This window comes from Oncorhynchus keta, chromosome 1 (assembly GCF_023373465.1).
Source record: "Oncorhynchus keta strain PuntledgeMale-10-30-2019 chromosome 1, Oket_V2, whole genome shotgun sequence".
NCBI lineage: Eukaryota > Metazoa > Chordata > Actinopteri > Salmoniformes > Salmonidae > Oncorhynchus > Oncorhynchus keta.
The window spans coordinates 5,960,462-5,976,816 of NC_068421.1; the positions used below are offsets into that span (position 1 = coordinate 5,960,462).

At 44.7% G+C, this 16,355-nt stretch overlaps 1 protein-coding gene across 1 annotated transcript in view; it reads right to left on the reverse strand.

The window, feature by feature from the left end:
* Positions 1-16,355, reverse strand: part of rasgrp4 (RAS guanyl releasing protein 4) — a 77,879-nt gene that overhangs the window by 17,752 nt on the left and 43,772 nt on the right. Inside the window, 7 exon segments of the mRNA XM_052472193.1 lie at positions 6,203-6,307; positions 7,269-7,349; positions 7,955-8,222; positions 8,776-8,797; positions 9,296-9,386; positions 12,494-12,667; positions 15,417-15,555. Of these exon segments, the coding sequence (XP_052328153.1) occupies positions 6,203-6,307; positions 7,269-7,349; positions 7,955-8,222; positions 8,776-8,797; positions 9,296-9,386; positions 12,494-12,667; positions 15,417-15,555 (880 nt within the window).

The window sequence follows — 16,355 nt, forward strand, 5'->3', positions numbered from 1 at the left end:
AGAACAGGGTCAATACGGATTACAGACCCAGAACAGGGTCAATACGGATTACGGACCCAGAACAGGGTCAATACGGATTACAGACCCAGAACAGGGTCAATACGGATTACAGACCCAGAACAGGGTCAATACGGATTACGGACCCAGAACAGGGTCAATACGGATTACAGACCCAGAACAGGGTCAATACGGATTACAGACCCAGAACAGGGTCAATACGGATTACAGACCCAGAACAGGGTCAATACGGATTACAGACCCAGAACAGGGTCAATACGGATTACAGACCCAGAACAGGGTCAATACGGATTACAGACCCAGAACAGGGTCAATACGGATTACAGACCCAGAACAGGGTCAATACGGATTAGGGACCCAGAACAGGGTCAATACGGATTACAGACCCAAGCTTGGCACACCTGAATTTGGGGAGTTTCTCCCATTCTTCTCTGTGTAACTGTAAAGCTTCCGTCCTTCTCCTCGCCCCTACCTGGGCTCGAACCAGGGACCCTCAGCACACATCGACAAAGAGCAAGGGGAACCACTACTTCAAGGTCTCAGAGCAAGTGACGTCACCGATTGAAACGCTATTGTCCTGAAGCCACTCCTGCGTTGTCTTGGCTGTGTGCTTAGGGTCATTGTCCTGATGGAAGGTGAACCTTCGCCCCCAGTCTGAGGTCCTGAGCGCTCTGGAGCAGATTTCCATCAAGGATCTCTCTCGTACTCTGCTCCGTTCATCTTTCCCTCGATCCTGACTAGTCTCCCAGTCCCTGCTGCTGAAAAACATCCCCACAGCATGATGCTGCCACCACCATGCTTCACCGTAGGGATGGTGCCAGGTTTCCTCCAGAAGTGACGCTTGGCTTTCAGGCCAAAGAGTTCAATCTTGGTTTCATCAGACCAAAGAATCTTGTTTCTCATGGTCTGAGAGTCTGAGAGTCTTTAGGTGCCTTTTGTCAAACTCCAAGCGGGGTGTCTTGCCTTTCACTGAGGAGTGGCTTCAGTCTGGCCACTCTACCACAAAGGCCTGATTGGTGGGGTGCTGCAGAGATGGTTGTCCTTCTGGCAGGTTATACCATCTCCACATAGGAACTCTGGAGCTCTGCCAGGCCCTTCTCCTCCGATTGCTCAGTTTGGCTCGGCAACCAGCTCTAGGAAGAGTCTTGGTGGTTCCAAACGACTTCCATTTCAGAATGATGGAGGCCACTGTGTTCTTGGAGACCTTCAATGTTGCAGAAATGTTTTGGTACCCTTCCCCAGATCTGTGGCTCAACACAATTCTGTCTCGGGGCTCTACGACCTCATGGCTTGGTTTTTGCTCTGACATGCACTGTCAACTGCGGGACCTTATATAGACAGGTGTGTGCCTTTCCAAATCATGTTCAATCAATTGAATTTACCAATCAAGTTGTGGAAACATCTCAAGGATGATCAATGGAAGCAGGATGCAGCTGAGCTCAATTTTGAGTCTAATAGCAAAGGGTCTGAATACTTATGTAAATAAGGTATTTCAGTTTTTATTTTTAATACATTTTCTAAAAAGTCTAAAAATCTGGTTTAGCTTTTTCATTATGGGGTATTGTGATGTCATTATGGGGTATTGTGATGTCATTATGGGGTATTGTGATGTCATTATGGGGTATTGTGTTGTCATTATGGGGTATTGTGATGTCATTATGGGGTATTGTTTTGTCATTATGGGGTATTGTGATGTCATTATGGGGTATGTCATTATGGGGTATTGTGATGTCATTATGTGGTATGTCATTATGGGGTATTGTGATGTCATTATGGGGTATTGTGATGTCACTATGGGGTATGTCATTATGGGGTATTGTGATGTTATTATGGGGTATTGTGATGTCATTATGGGGTATTGTGATGTCATTATGGGGTATTGTGTTGTCATTATGGGGTATTGTGTTGTCATTATGGGGTATTGTGATGTCATTATGGGGTATTGTTTTGTCATTATGGGGTACAGGATGCAGCTGAGCTCAATTTTGAGTCTAATAGCAAAGGGTCTGAATACTTATGTAAATAAGGTATTTCAGTTTTTATTTTTAATACATTTTCTAAAAAGTCTAAAAATCTGGTTTAGCTTTTTCATTATGGGGTATTGTGATGTCATTATGGGGTATTGTGATGTCATTATGGGGTATGTCATTATGGGGTATTGTGATTTCATTATGGGGTATTGTGATGTCATTATGGGGTATTGTGATGTCATTATGGGTTATTGTGTTGTCATTATGGGGTATTGTGATGTCATTATGGGGTATTGTGATGTCATTATGGGGTATGTCATTATGGGGTATTGTGATGTCATTATGGGGTATTGTGATGTTATTATGGGGTATTGTGATGTCATTATGGGGTATTGTGATGTCATTATGGGGTATGTCATTATGGGGTATTGTGATTTCATTATGGGGTATTGTGATGTCATTATGGGGTATTGTGATGTCATTATGGGGTATTGTGATGTCATTATGTGGTATGTCATTATGGGGTATTGTGATGTCATTATGGGGTATTGTGATGTCATTATGGGGTATTGTGATGTCATTATGTGGTATGTCATTATGGGGTATTGTGATGTCATTATGTGGTATGTCATTATGGGGTATTGTGATGTCATTATGGGGTATTGTGATGTCATTATGTGGTATGTCATTATGGGGTATTGTGGTTTCATTATGGGGTATTGTGATGTCATTATGGGGTATTGTGATGTCATTATGGGGTATTGTGTTGTCATTATGGGGTATTGTGTTGTCATTATGGGGTATTGTGATGTCATTATGGGGTATTGTGATGTCATTATGTGGTATGTCATTATGGGGTATTGTGATGTCATTATGTGGTATGTCATTATGGGGTATTGTGATGTCATTATGGGGTATTGTGTTGTCATTATGGGGTATTGTGATGTCATTATGTGGTATGTCATTATGTGGTATGTCATTATGGGGTATTGTGATGTCATTATGGGGTATTGTGATGTCATTATGGGGTATTGTGATGGCATTATGGGGTATTGTGTGTAGACTGATGAGGAATACTTTTTTATTTCATCCATTTTAGAATAATAATGTAACAAAATCTGGAAAAAGTCAAGGGGTCTGAATACTTTCCGAATGCACTGTATATATATTTTAAGAATTTGGTTGAGGTTTGACAACTAGTATCATATAACCACAAATAAGTGTGTGGAATTGCAGGAAATTAGCTTTAAAACGGCTACATTTTTACCTTCACTCTGTGGTATAATGTGTAGAATTGAAGGAAGTACATTTTAAAACTGCAATTCTTTTTTTCTCTGGAGTGTCAACAGTTTGGGGTCACATGTGTTGTGAGGTGGGGGTTTGTTTCTGACAATATCCATCCAGACCCTTTTCCACCTAGGACGTGTGTATGACCGGAACCTTCTCAAATATACATGATTCCAATTTTAGCTCCAAGATGCTAAGATGCTGCCTAGCTGATCTATCAGTGCATTGAACGATGTTCAAAAATAGTCCCGGTCGGTATTAGATAGAACTGTGGGGGGAAAAAAACGTGTGGTTACCTAGGTTACCGTTGGCTCACAGCAACAAAAGACTTGACCCTTTTCAAACGCAATTTTTCTTGTTGTCTTCTTGTTTTAGTCAATTAAAAAATGACATTAAAGATAAGTACTGTACATGTCTAAAGATCACTTTTCAACATTGCCTGATCCAGAGTGTTCCAGAGTGTTCCAGAGTGCTCCAGAGTGTTCCAGAGTGCTCCAGAGTGTTCCAGAGTGTTCTAGAGTGCTCCAGAGTGTTCTAGAATGCTCCAGATTGTTCCAGAGTGCTCTAGAGTGTTCCAGAGTGTTCTAGAGTGCTCCAGAGTGTTCTCTCTACTTATACTGAACAAAAAATATAAACGCAACATGCAACAATTTCAAAGAATTGACAGTTCCTTTAAGGAAATCAGTCAATTGAAATAAACTCATTAGGCCCTAATCCATGGATTTCACATGACTGGGAATACAGATATGCATCTGTTGGTCACAGATACCTTTAAAATCAGAACACCAGTCAGTATCTGGTGTGGACCAGAAAACCAGTCAGTATCTGGTGTGGACCAGAACACCAGTCAGTATCTGGTGTGGATCAGAACACCAGTCAGTATCTGGTGTGGATCAGAAAACCAGTCAGTATCTGGTGTGGATCAGAACACCAGTCAGTATCTGGTGTGGATCAGAAAACCAGTCAGTATCTGGTGTGGATCAGAAAACCAGTCAGTATCTGGTGTGGATCAGAAAACCAGTCAGTATCTGGTGTGGATCAGAAAACCAGTCAGTATCTGGTGTGGATCAGAAAACCAGTCAGTATCTGGTGTGGATCAGAAAACCAGTCAGTATCTGGTGTGGATCAGAAAACCAGTCAGTATCTGGTGTGGATCAGAAAACCAGTCAGTATCTGCTGTGGATCAGAAAACCAGTCAGTATCTGGTGTGGATCAGAAAACCAGTCAGTATCTGGCGTGGATCAGAAAACCAGTCAGTATCTGGTGTGGATCAGAAAACCAGGCAGTATCTGGTGTGGATCAGAAAACCAGTCAGTATCTGGTGTGGATCAGAAAACCAGTCAGTATCTGGTGTGGATCAGAAAACCAGTCAGTATCTGGTGTGGATCAGAAAACCAGTCACTATCTGGTGTGACCACCATTTGCCTCATGCAGCGTGACACATCTCCTTCTCATAGAGTTGATCAGACTGTTGATTGTGTTCTGTGGAATGTTGTCCCCACTCCTCTTCAACGGCTGTGTAAAGTTGCTGGATATCGGTGGGAACTGGAACACGCTGTCCTACACGTCGATCCAGAGCATCCCAAACATGCTCAACGAGCGACATGTCTGGTGAGGATGCAGCCCATGGAAGAACTGGGACATTTTCAGCTTGCAGGAATTGTGTACATATCCTTGCAACATGGGGCCGTGCATTATGCTGAAACATGAGGTGGTGGATGAATGGCACGACAACGGGCCTGCCTGCCCTGACCATAACCCCACCGCCACCAAGGGGCACTCTGTTCTCTGTTCACAACATTGACATCAGCAAACGGCGGCTTATGGTAGAGAAATGATCATTCAATTATCTGGTAACAGCTCCGGCGGACCTTCCTGCAGTCAGCATGTCACGCTCCCTCAAGACTTGAGTCATCTGTGGCCTTGTGTTGTGTGACAAAACTGCACATTTTAGTGTGGCCCCAGCACAAGGTGCACCTGTGTAATTATCATGCTGTTTAATCAGCTTCTTGATATGCCACACCTGTCAGGCGGATGGATTATCTTGACGAAGGAGAAATGCTCACTAACAGGGATGTCAACTAATTTGTGCACAACAGTTGAGAGAAATAAGCTTTTTGTGCAGTATGGAACATTTCTGGGATCTTTTATTTCAGCTTATGAAACACGGGACCAACACTTTACATGTTACTTTTTATATTTTTTGTTCAATGTAGAAAAATGCCATATCGTAAGGGCTTCCCTCAAGCCTCTATTCACGACGAAGCGAGCAGCCACGTAAGTGACTGAGTGCTAGCTAGCTAACGACAGGAGCATTAAGCTAGCCGAGACCAACAACACAAACAAACTGACTATACAGCTACAAGTAGGGAGTGGAGTATTACTGTGATGTCTTCATTCACCTTTCATCATTGGTTCGTAAATGAAAATCACCGCCATCTAGTGGCCACAATTAAATTACACACACGATTTTGGTTTGGACTACTTTAAAATGGAGATGGTGCTGAACGTGGGCTCACAAACACCGTGATGTTACAGATACCACGTTGTGATCTCTGCACATGTCTATGGGTACGACAGATAAAGTACACAATGTTAACTTTGTGTTGTGGTAGAGCAAGGGGTGGTAGTTCTGCTTTAGACTGCACAGTAATGAGGAAATGAAAAAAAGTCTCACACACAGACAGGCAACACATCTCACAGTTCTATCTCAATTCAACTCTACTTGATTCCTTGCATCCTATCTCCTCGCCTCCTTCTCAGGTCTCTCTCCTCTGACCTTCTTCTTCATTGTGTTTTGAGAAGTGGGGTGAGGAGATAGGATGTGAGAAATCAGGAGAGATACATTTAGAAAGAGCCCGAGTGTCGCTGAGGACAGACAGAGAGGAGAGAGAGAGAGACCAGCAGACAGACAGACAGATACTCACATCCACCATCTGTTTGACGTGTTTAGAAATGGTGTCTGGGTCCAGCCTCGGAGTCACCCCTGACCCCCACTCTGCTACAACTGGGGATTTGACAGGTGCTACAGGCTAAGGGGGGAGTGGGAGGGAGAGGAGAGGAGAGAGAGAAAAGGAGGGAGGAGGCATGAAAGACTGCACACGTTAAAACACCTACCACATAACAAGCCTTTGTTGGGCTCAGTCTTTTTGTGGTTAACTTTGATGTAGCCTAGCCTCCACCCACAGGATGATGCAGTGAGCTCAGCGTGTAAAGTCAGAGGTCAGGAAGAAGTGAGGCAGGATGATGGTAACAGATAACGTTGATAAACTGCATGTCAGCAGTAAGAGAGAGCGAGGCAGAGAGAGAGAGCACAGTGAGTGACACTAGTCTCTCTAAGCACTTCCACTGTAAAGGTCTACACACGTTGTATTCAGAGCTTATGACAAGTATACTTTTGATTTGATTCGACAGCCCCTGTGTCTAATGACCGAGGAAGAAGTTGATGAGGCTGGCACACGACTCTAGAGATTCCCCCCCCACACCTTTTCCCAAAGAGTAAAATCATTGACTGTGTTCGAGAGCATCAATCCCATGATGCATTGTGGGTAAATGGTGACTGACTGATCTACAAAATAATAATTGAGTAGTTATTTATGATACAAGGTGATTTGTTGATCAGTCAGTCGGCAGTCACGTGTGTTGTCGGCTGCAATGTGGAACCATTCACTTCCTCGCAACTAGATCGGACTTACAGTGGGGCAAAAAAAGTATTTAGTCAGCCACCAATTGTGCAAGTTCTCCCACTTATAAAGATGAGGGAGGTCTGTAATCTTCATCACAGGTACACTTCAACTATGACAGACAAAATGGAAAAAAAAATCCAGAAAATCACATTGTAGGATTTTTTATGAATTTATTTGTGGTGGAAAATAATTTGAAAATTACAGGCCTCTCTCATCTTTTTAAGTGGGAGAACTTGCACAATTGGTGGCTGACTAAATACTTTTTTGCCCCACTGATATATAATGTTTTTAGGTGTCCAGTACTGACCTGTGTCTTAGGGTTCTTGGGTTCCTTGGTGTAGGACAGCTCATAGATCTCATCTTCTGTGTAGTACAGATCCAGAGACAGCTGGGGGGGGAGGAGGATGGGGGGTGACTATACATTTAAGAGGTCTACTGTGTCTCTCAATACATCTACTTTAGTAATAGCTTTTCACAGTATCCATATCACTAAATGGAGCCCTATAACCAAATCAAATGTATTTATATAGCCCTTCGTACATCAGCTGATATCTCAAAGTGCTGTACAGAAACCGATAAAAACTAAATCAATTCCATTTCAGAAAAGGGTATTCTAGCCTTGTTATAAATATATATTTTAACAAATTAAACAAATATCCCAGTGTCCCAGGGCAGTGATTGGGGACACTGCCCTGTGTAGGGTGCCGTCTTTCGGATAGGATGTTAAACGGGTGTCCTGACTCTCTGAGGTCATTAAAGATCCCTTGGCACTAGGGGTGTTAACCCTGGTATCCTGGCTAAATTCGCCAATCTGGCCCTCAAACCATCACAGTCACCTAATAATCCCCAGTTTACAAACTGGCTCATTTAATCCCCCCCCTCCTCTCCCCTCTAACTGTTCCCCAGGTCGTTGCTGCAACTGAGAACATGTTCTCAGTCAACTTACCTGGTAAAATAAGGGATAATATATAATATATATAATATAAATCTCACGGTAAGTAGATGCAGCAGATCCTTGTTGGCTTCAAACGGAGGAGAGCAGGAGTGTACCGACAGCAGGTCAGAGATGTTAGAGTAGAGATGCTGCAGTTTCCCCAGGTTAATCTTCTGCTCCTCCAGGTAGTCTGGCAGGGCCTCGTTCAGGGAGATCAGGTCCTTCAAGTGGACCCCCAGGATAGGCACTTTAAACCCTGAACACTCACTGTACACCCGTCGGTAGTTACTATAGTTACTGGAGGAGGACAGCAGCTCTGTCATCTCGCTCAGGGCCTGGAGAGGAAGAGGAGGAGGTAAAAAAAAAGGGGATTACTTCCTACATGGATGTCGCCGGTTTCCTCTGAACACCCATGGTGCTTTAGGGGGAAGGTTTCAGTGGAGGATGGGGAGGACCATCGTCAGTGAATTTTTTTTTTTTTTAAATAGTGTAACATGGAAAAAAAGTTTGTCCTTTTTAGATAAAAAAAAATTATGCTAAATATATTCACGTCATCCAAATAATTTATTGCAACACACTGTTTTGCAATGTCTACAGTAGCCTCAACAAATAAAGGAGGACAGCTAGTTTCCGTCCTCCTCTGGGGTACATTGACTTCGATACAAAACCTAGGAGTCTCATGTAGTAGCTTAAACCTATCGATGTTACATTGACCTGGATGAATGGAATATGAATGACAATCATCCAATATGCTGTAATAGAAATAATAAGGCCATGCTCATAAAAATATATTAGTCCTCCCTCATCTTAAACGTCACCAACCGCCACTGGCAGGTTTGAATTTAGAAAATGTTTAGAACACCAAGAAATGTATTACCACGTAATGGTAGCTAGAACATCTGCTGCTTATGGATACATATGACATATTAGCCTGTTATCAAGGGCCTATCACAGCTAAGGATCCCATCAGCTAGGTTAGGGTTAGGGCCTATCACAGATAAGGATCCCATCAGCTAGGTTAGGGCCTATCACAGCTAAGGATCCCATCAGCTAGGTTAGGGTTAGGGCCTATCACAGATAAGGATCCCATCAGCTAGGTTAGGGCCTATCACAGCTAAGGATCCCATCAGCTAGGTTAGGGTTAGGGCCTATCACAGCTAAGGATCCCATCAGCTAGGTTAGGGTTAGGGCCTATCACAGCTAAGGATCCCATCAGCTAGGTTAGGGTTAGGGCCTATCACAGCTAAGGATCCCATCAGCTAGGTTAGGGTTAGGGCCTATCACAGCTAAGGATCCCATCAGCTAGGTTAGGTTAGGGTTAAGGGCTAGGTTAGGGACCTATCAGTGACGTCAGGGGGCCTATAGCTAAGATCCCATCAGCGGTTGTTAGGGCCTATCACAGCTAAGGATCCCATCAGATGGAGCTGTTGATCACAGACCACCCGTCACCGCCATCAGAGTGTTGAAGGGGTTCTGCAGCGCATGCAGCCTCTACAGCGCATGCAGGGGAGGGGAGAAAATACGTTTATTTGTCATCTCAGGAAGTGGTTCTGGATTCTAAAGAAAAAGGAACTTATGTCAGCAGACAACAATGGAGGTTATTCAGAGGAGGAAGGAGAGAGGACCATCCCCAGTGAATAAAAAATATAAAAAAATAGTCTACATTTTCAAGTTGTCCTTTTTAGATAAAACTATACTAAATATATTCACGTCACCAAATAATTTATTAAAACCCACTGTTTTGTAATGAAGTTCTACAGTAGCCTCAACAGCACAGGGTAGCACTATGGTGTAGCCGGAGGACAGCTAGCTTCTGTCCTCCTCTGGGGTACATTGACTTCAATACAAAACCTAGGAGTCTCATGGTTCTCACCCCCTTCCATAGACTTACACAGTAATTATGGAAACGTCTGGAGGATGTCCTCCAACCTATCAGAGTTCTTGCAGCATGAACTGACATGTCTTCCACCCAATCAAAGGATCAGAGAATTAATCTATTACTGAAAGCATAAGCTACAACTAGCTAGCACTGCAGTGCATACAATGTGGTAAATAGTTGACTCAAAGAGAGAGAAAGACAATAGTTGAACAGCTAGCTAGTTTAGCCTACTCAAACACCCAGCTCAAACAGGGAGGGATGCTATGTTAGCTAGCTGGCTATGGCTATCCAACAGGAAAGGATGCTATGTTAGCTAGCTAGCTATGGCTATCCAACAGAGAGGGATGCTATGTTAGCTAGCTGGCTATGGCTATCCAACAGAGAGGGATGCTATGTTAACTAGCTAGCTAGCTATGACTAACCAACAGAGAGGGATGCTATGTTAGCTAGCTGGCTATGGCTATCCAACAGAGAGGGATGCTATGTTAGCTAGCTGGCTATGGCTATCCAATAGAGAGGAATGATATGTTAGCTAGCTGGCTAAGGCTATCCAACAGAGAGGGATGCTATGTTAGCTAGTTGGCTATGGCTATCCAACAGAGAGGGATGCTATGTTAGCTAGCTGGCTATGGCTATCCAACAGAGAGGGATGCTATGTTAGCTAGCTGGCTATGGCTATCCAACAGAGAGGGATGCTATGTTAGCTAACTGGCTATGGCTATCCAACAGAGAGGGATGCTATGTTAGCTAGCTGGCTATGGCTATCCAACAGAGAGGGATGCTATGTTAGCTAACTGGCTATGGCTATCCAACAGGAAGGGATGCTATGTTAGCTAGCTAGCTGGCTATGGCTATCCAACAGAGAGGGATGCTATGTTAGCTAGCTGGCTATGGCTATCCAACAGAGAGGGATGCTATGTTAACTAGCTAGCTAGCTATGACTATCCAACAGAGAGGGATGCTATGTTAGCTAGTTGGCTATGGCTATCCAACAGAGAGGGATGCTATGTTAGCTAGCTGGCTATGGCTATCCAACAGAGAGGGATGCTATGTTAACTAGCTAGCTAGCTATGACTATCCAACAGAGAGGGATGCTATGTTAGCTAGTTGGCTATGGCTATCCAACAGAGAGGGATGCTATGTTAACTAGCTGGCTATGGCTATCCAACAGAGAGGGATGCTATGTTAGCTAGTTGGCTATGGCTATCCAACAGAGAGGGATGCTATGTTAGCTAGCTGGCTATGGCTATCCAACAGAGAGGGTTGCTATGTTAGCTAGCTGGCTATGGCTATCCAATAGAGAGGAATGATATGTTAGCTAGCTGGCTAAGGCTATCCAACAGAGAGGGATGCTATGTTAGCTAGCTGGCTATGGCTATCCAACACTGGAATTCTTCCAAGTCAAGGTAAGCTTTTGGTTTTATTAATTTATTGCCCCCGGGGCCTGCCGGTGTAACTGCTAAACTGCTTGCTGATTGTACACTGTACTCCATGATAGTAGCAGGTTTACTAACACGTTAGCTATAGTAGCTAGTAGCTAATATGGTGACAACGATGTAGGCTGTGTGTAGTGGTTAGTGGTTATGAGGAAAGTGTTGTTTTTTTGTTGTCTGGTCACAGACAGCTGATGTGGTGTTCTTCACAAGCGAAGGGAAAAGGTGAGAGGAGGATGTGAGAAGGATTTCTACAACGAGCAAAGATGTTGACGGTGTTTGCGTGTGATCAGGGGTGTATTCATTCTACCGATTCTGTTGAAAAACATCTCTGAAACAGAAGCAAAACTGAGCAAAACAGTGATCAAACATACCTGAATTTCTCCAACTGTTGGACTAACGATCACACCCTAGGTCAGCTAGATGCAGCCAAGAGATGTGTCACTGTCTGTCACTTTGATTACTCAAATTTTTCTCTCGACCTGTGTGCACCTACGTTGTAAACTTTCATTCATAGGCGAGGTTGTAACAACCTCATGATGGGTATATGGAAAATTAGAGTATCATGTAGTAGCTTAAACCTGTCGATGTTACATTGAACCGGGTGAATGGAAAATGAATGACAGTCATCCAATATGCTGTAATAGAAATATGGCCATGGTCATGAAAATATATTAGTCCTCCCTCATCTTAAACGTCACCAACCGCCGCTGACAGGCACGTCCAGATGGGAACTCTTCTTTCATGGAAACTACTCCCACACTTCATATACTGTACAGAACTCACACTAGCTGGTTTGTTGTTTCTAAGTTACCTGAGGTACGTGTATGAACCTGGTGAATACCTGGGGTCTCTGCTGAGTGGTGTGTGTGTGTGTGTTTATATGTTACCTGGGGTCTCTGCTGAGTGGTGTGTGTGTGTGTGTGTTTATAGGTTACCTGGGCTCTCTGCTGAGTGGTGTGTGTGTGTGTGTGTGTTTATAGGTTACCTGGGCTCTCTGCTGAGTGGTGTGTGTGTGTGTGTGTGTTTCTAGGTTACATGGGCTCTCTGCTGAGTGGTGTGTGTGTGTGTGTGTGTGTTTATAGGTTACCTGGGGTCTCTGCTGAGTGGTGTGTGTGTGTGTTTATAGGTTACCTGGGCTCTCTGCTGAGTGGTGTGTGTGTGTGTGTTTATAGGTTACCTGGGCTCTCTGCTGAGTGTTGTGTGTGTGTGTGTGTGTTTATAGGTTACCTGGGCTCTCTACTGAGTGGTGTGTGTGTGTGTGTGTGTGTGTGTTTATAGGTTACCTGGGCTACGTGTAGGAACTTGGTGAAGACCTGGGCTCTCTGCTGTGCAGTGTGTCTGCTCAGAATCATCAGCTGGACCCACTGAGACACCCCATTACACATCATGACACTGCGCTCCAGGGATGGGTTGTCCCTCACAGAGCCACGCACCACGTAGCTACGGTAATCCAGGAACTGGCGCAGAGCAGGAAAGGACAGGACACAGGAGTGGACAGAGAGAGAGAGAGAGAGGCAGGCAGGTAAGACAGGACACAGGAGTGGACAGAGAGAGAGACAGGCAGGTAAGACAGGACACAGGAGTGGACAGGTAGGTAAGACAGGACACAGGAGTGGACAGAGAGAGAGAGAGAGAGACAGGCAGGTAAGACAGGACACAGGAGTGGACAGAGAGAGAGACAGGCAGGTAAGACAGGAAACAGGAGTGGACAGAGAGAGAGAGAGACAGGCAGGTAAGACAGGACACCGGAGTGGACAGAGAGAGAGAGAGACAGGCAGGTAAAACAGGACACAGGAGTGGACAGAGAGAGAGACAGGCAGGTAAGACAGGACACAGGAGTGGACAGAGAGAGAGAGAGACAGGCAGGTAAGACAGGACACAGGAGTGGACAGAGAGAGAGAGAGAGACAGGCAGGTAAGACAGGACACAGGAGTGGACAGAGAGAGAGACAGGCAGGTAAGACAGGACACAGGAGTGGACAGAGAGAGAGACAGGCAGGTAAGACAGGACACAGGAGTGGACAGAGAGAGAGAGAGACAGGCAGGTAAGACAGGACACAGGAGTGGACAGAGAGAGAGAGAGACAGGCAGGTAAGACAGGACACAGGAGTGGACAGAGAGAGAGACAGGCAGGCAGGTAAGAGAGGACGTGAACTTGTTAAAGACATTCTCCGCTACTTTTGTATGCCTTTCAGCCAGTACTGAATGTAAAGCCAAAAGTGGTCCCTGAAAATCGCGTACTATTTAACATTGCTCTCTCTTTCTTGCTCGCTGTCGCTCAATTGGTAAGAAGCTGTCACTCAATTGGCAAGAAGCTGTCGCTCAATTGGTAAGAAGCTGTCGCTCAATTGGCAAGAAGCTGTCACTCAATTGGCAAGAAGCTGTCACTCAATTGGCAAGAAGCTGTCGCTCAATTGGCAAGAAGCTGTCACTCAATTGGCAAGAAGCTGTCACTCAATTGGTAAGAAGCTGTCACTCAATTGGCAAGAAGCTGTCGCTCAATTGGCAAGAAGCTGTCACTCAATTGGCAAGAAGCTGTCGCTCAATTGGCAAGAAGCTGTCACTCAATTGGCAAGAAGCTGTCACTCAATTGGCAAGAAGCTGTCACTCAATTGGCAAGAAGCTGTCACTCAATTGGTAAGAAGCTGTCACTCAATTGGCAAGAAGCTGTCACTCAATTGGCAAGAAGCTGTCACTCAATTGGTAAGAAGCTGTCACTCAATTGGCAAGAAGCTGTCACTCAATTGGCAAGAAGCTGTCACTCAATTGGCAAGAAGCTGTCACTCAATTGGCAAGAAGCTGTCACTCAATTGGCAAGAAGCTGTCACTCAATTGGCAAGAAGCTGTCACTCAATTGGCAAGAAGCTGTCACTCAATTGGCAAGAAGCTGTCACTCAATTGGCAAGAAGCTGTCACTCAATTGGCAAGAAGCTGTCACTCAATTGGCAAGAAGCTGTCACTCAATTGGCAAGAAGCTGTCACTCAATTGGCAAGAAGCTGTCACTCAATTGGCAAGAAGCTGTCACTCAATTGGTAAGAAGCTGTCACTCAATTGGCAAGAAGCTGTCACTCAATTGGCAAGAAGCTGTCACTCAATTGGCAAGAAGCTGTCACTCAATTGGCAAGAAGCTGTCGCTCAATTGGCAAGAAGCTGTCGCTCAATTGGCAAGGGTTCATCGGATTTCTAGGGGGCTGGATCCACGTGAGGGAAAATTGTTCCGCACAGCTTCTAATTGAGTTAAGACAGTAATTCTGCTCATAGATGATTCATGTATGAACTACACATCGACACATCCAGCCCAAAGAGGGACGTTAATAAAAAAAAAACGTACTAGTCGCCAAAGTACCAGAGCATGTCTTTAACAAACAGATTTTTATTTATTTATTTTTATTTTTTAAATCAATGGCTCAATTTTAATCAACCTTCCTGCAGTGTTAATCCATTTAGTTTTTTGTGGTCAAATAAAATTACATTGTTTAAGGGGAATCAGTCTCAGTTAGGCTCTGCAAATATTTTATAATCTCGATCATGTAATGAATAGTAAATTGGGATGCAATGTGCTTTGTAGATCAATGATTCCCAGTCCAAGCAATGTAGTCCACCTCAAACACACATATTGACTGACTGACTGGCTAACTGACTGACTGCTTTAACTGACTGACTAAATGGCTAGCAGAATTACTGACTGACTGACTGACTGGCTGGCTGATTAACTGGCTAGTTGACTGACTGACTGGCTGTGTGGCTGGCTGGCTGGCTGGCTAACTGGCTAGTTGACTGACTGGCTGGCTGGCTGGCTGATTAACTAACTGGCTAGTTGACTGACTGACTGGCTGGCTGGCTGGTTGACTAACTGGCTAGTTGACTGACTGGCTGGCTGGCTGGCTGGCTGGTTGACTAACTGGCTAGTTGACTGACTGACTGGCTGGCTGGCTGATTAACTGGCTAGTTGACTGACTGACTGGCTGTGTGGCTGGCTGGCTAACTGGCTAGTTGACTGACTGGCTGGCTGGCTGGCTGATTAACTGGATAGTTGACTGACTGGCTGACTGGCTGGCTAGCTGGCTAACTGGCGAGTTGACTGACTGGCTGGCTGGCTGACTGGCTGGCTGCCTCCCTCCCTCCCTCCCTCCCTCCCTCCCTCCCTCCCCTCCCTCCCTCCCTCCCTCCCTCCCTCCCTCCCCCCTCCCTCCCTCCCTCCCTCACCGAGACGTTGCAGAAGTTTTTGAACTCCAGGTAGGAGAGGTGTTCAGCCATCTCATCCGGCTCCATGTGGTCAAACAGTAGAGAGACCTTCCTCTTCTTTACAGACTGAGACGGGGCCTGGGAGGCTGGGATCACTGGACTTTTGGGGGGGGGGGGAAACAAATGATTATTACATTACTGTTATACCTGGGGATAAGTAAACAACACACAGGACAGTATTAGAATAGAATAGAATAGATTGAGACGGAGCCTGACAGGCTGAGGTTCGCTGGGCTATTGATTATTACATTACTATATTATTACTATTATACTGAGGGGAAACACCATTAAAAGCAGGGATGATTACAGTAGAATAGAACAGGCAGGGATGATTACAGTAGAATAGAACAGGCAGGGATGATTACAGTAGAATAGAACAGGCAGGGATGATTACAGTAGAATAGAACAGGCAGGGATGATTACAGTAGAATAGAACACGCAGGGATGATTACAGTAGAATAGAACAGGCAGGGATGATTACAGTAGAATAGAACAGGCAGGAATGATTACAGTAGAATAGAACAGGCAGGGATGATTACCGTAGAATAGAACAGGCAGGGATGATTACAGTAGAATAGAACAGGCAGGGATGATTACAGTAGAATAGAAGAGGCAGGGATGATTACAGTAGAATGGAACAGGCAGGGATGATTACCGTAGAATAGAACAGGCAGGGATGATTACAGTAGAATAGAATAGGCAGGGATGATTACAGTAGAATAGAATAGGCAGGGATGATTACAGTAGAATAGAACAGGCAGGGATGATTACCGTAGAATAGAACAGGCAGGGATGATTACAGTAGAATAGAACAGGCAGGGATGATTACAGTAGAATAGAATAGGCAGGGATGATTACCGTAGAATAGAACAGGCAGGGATGATTACAGTAGAATAGAAT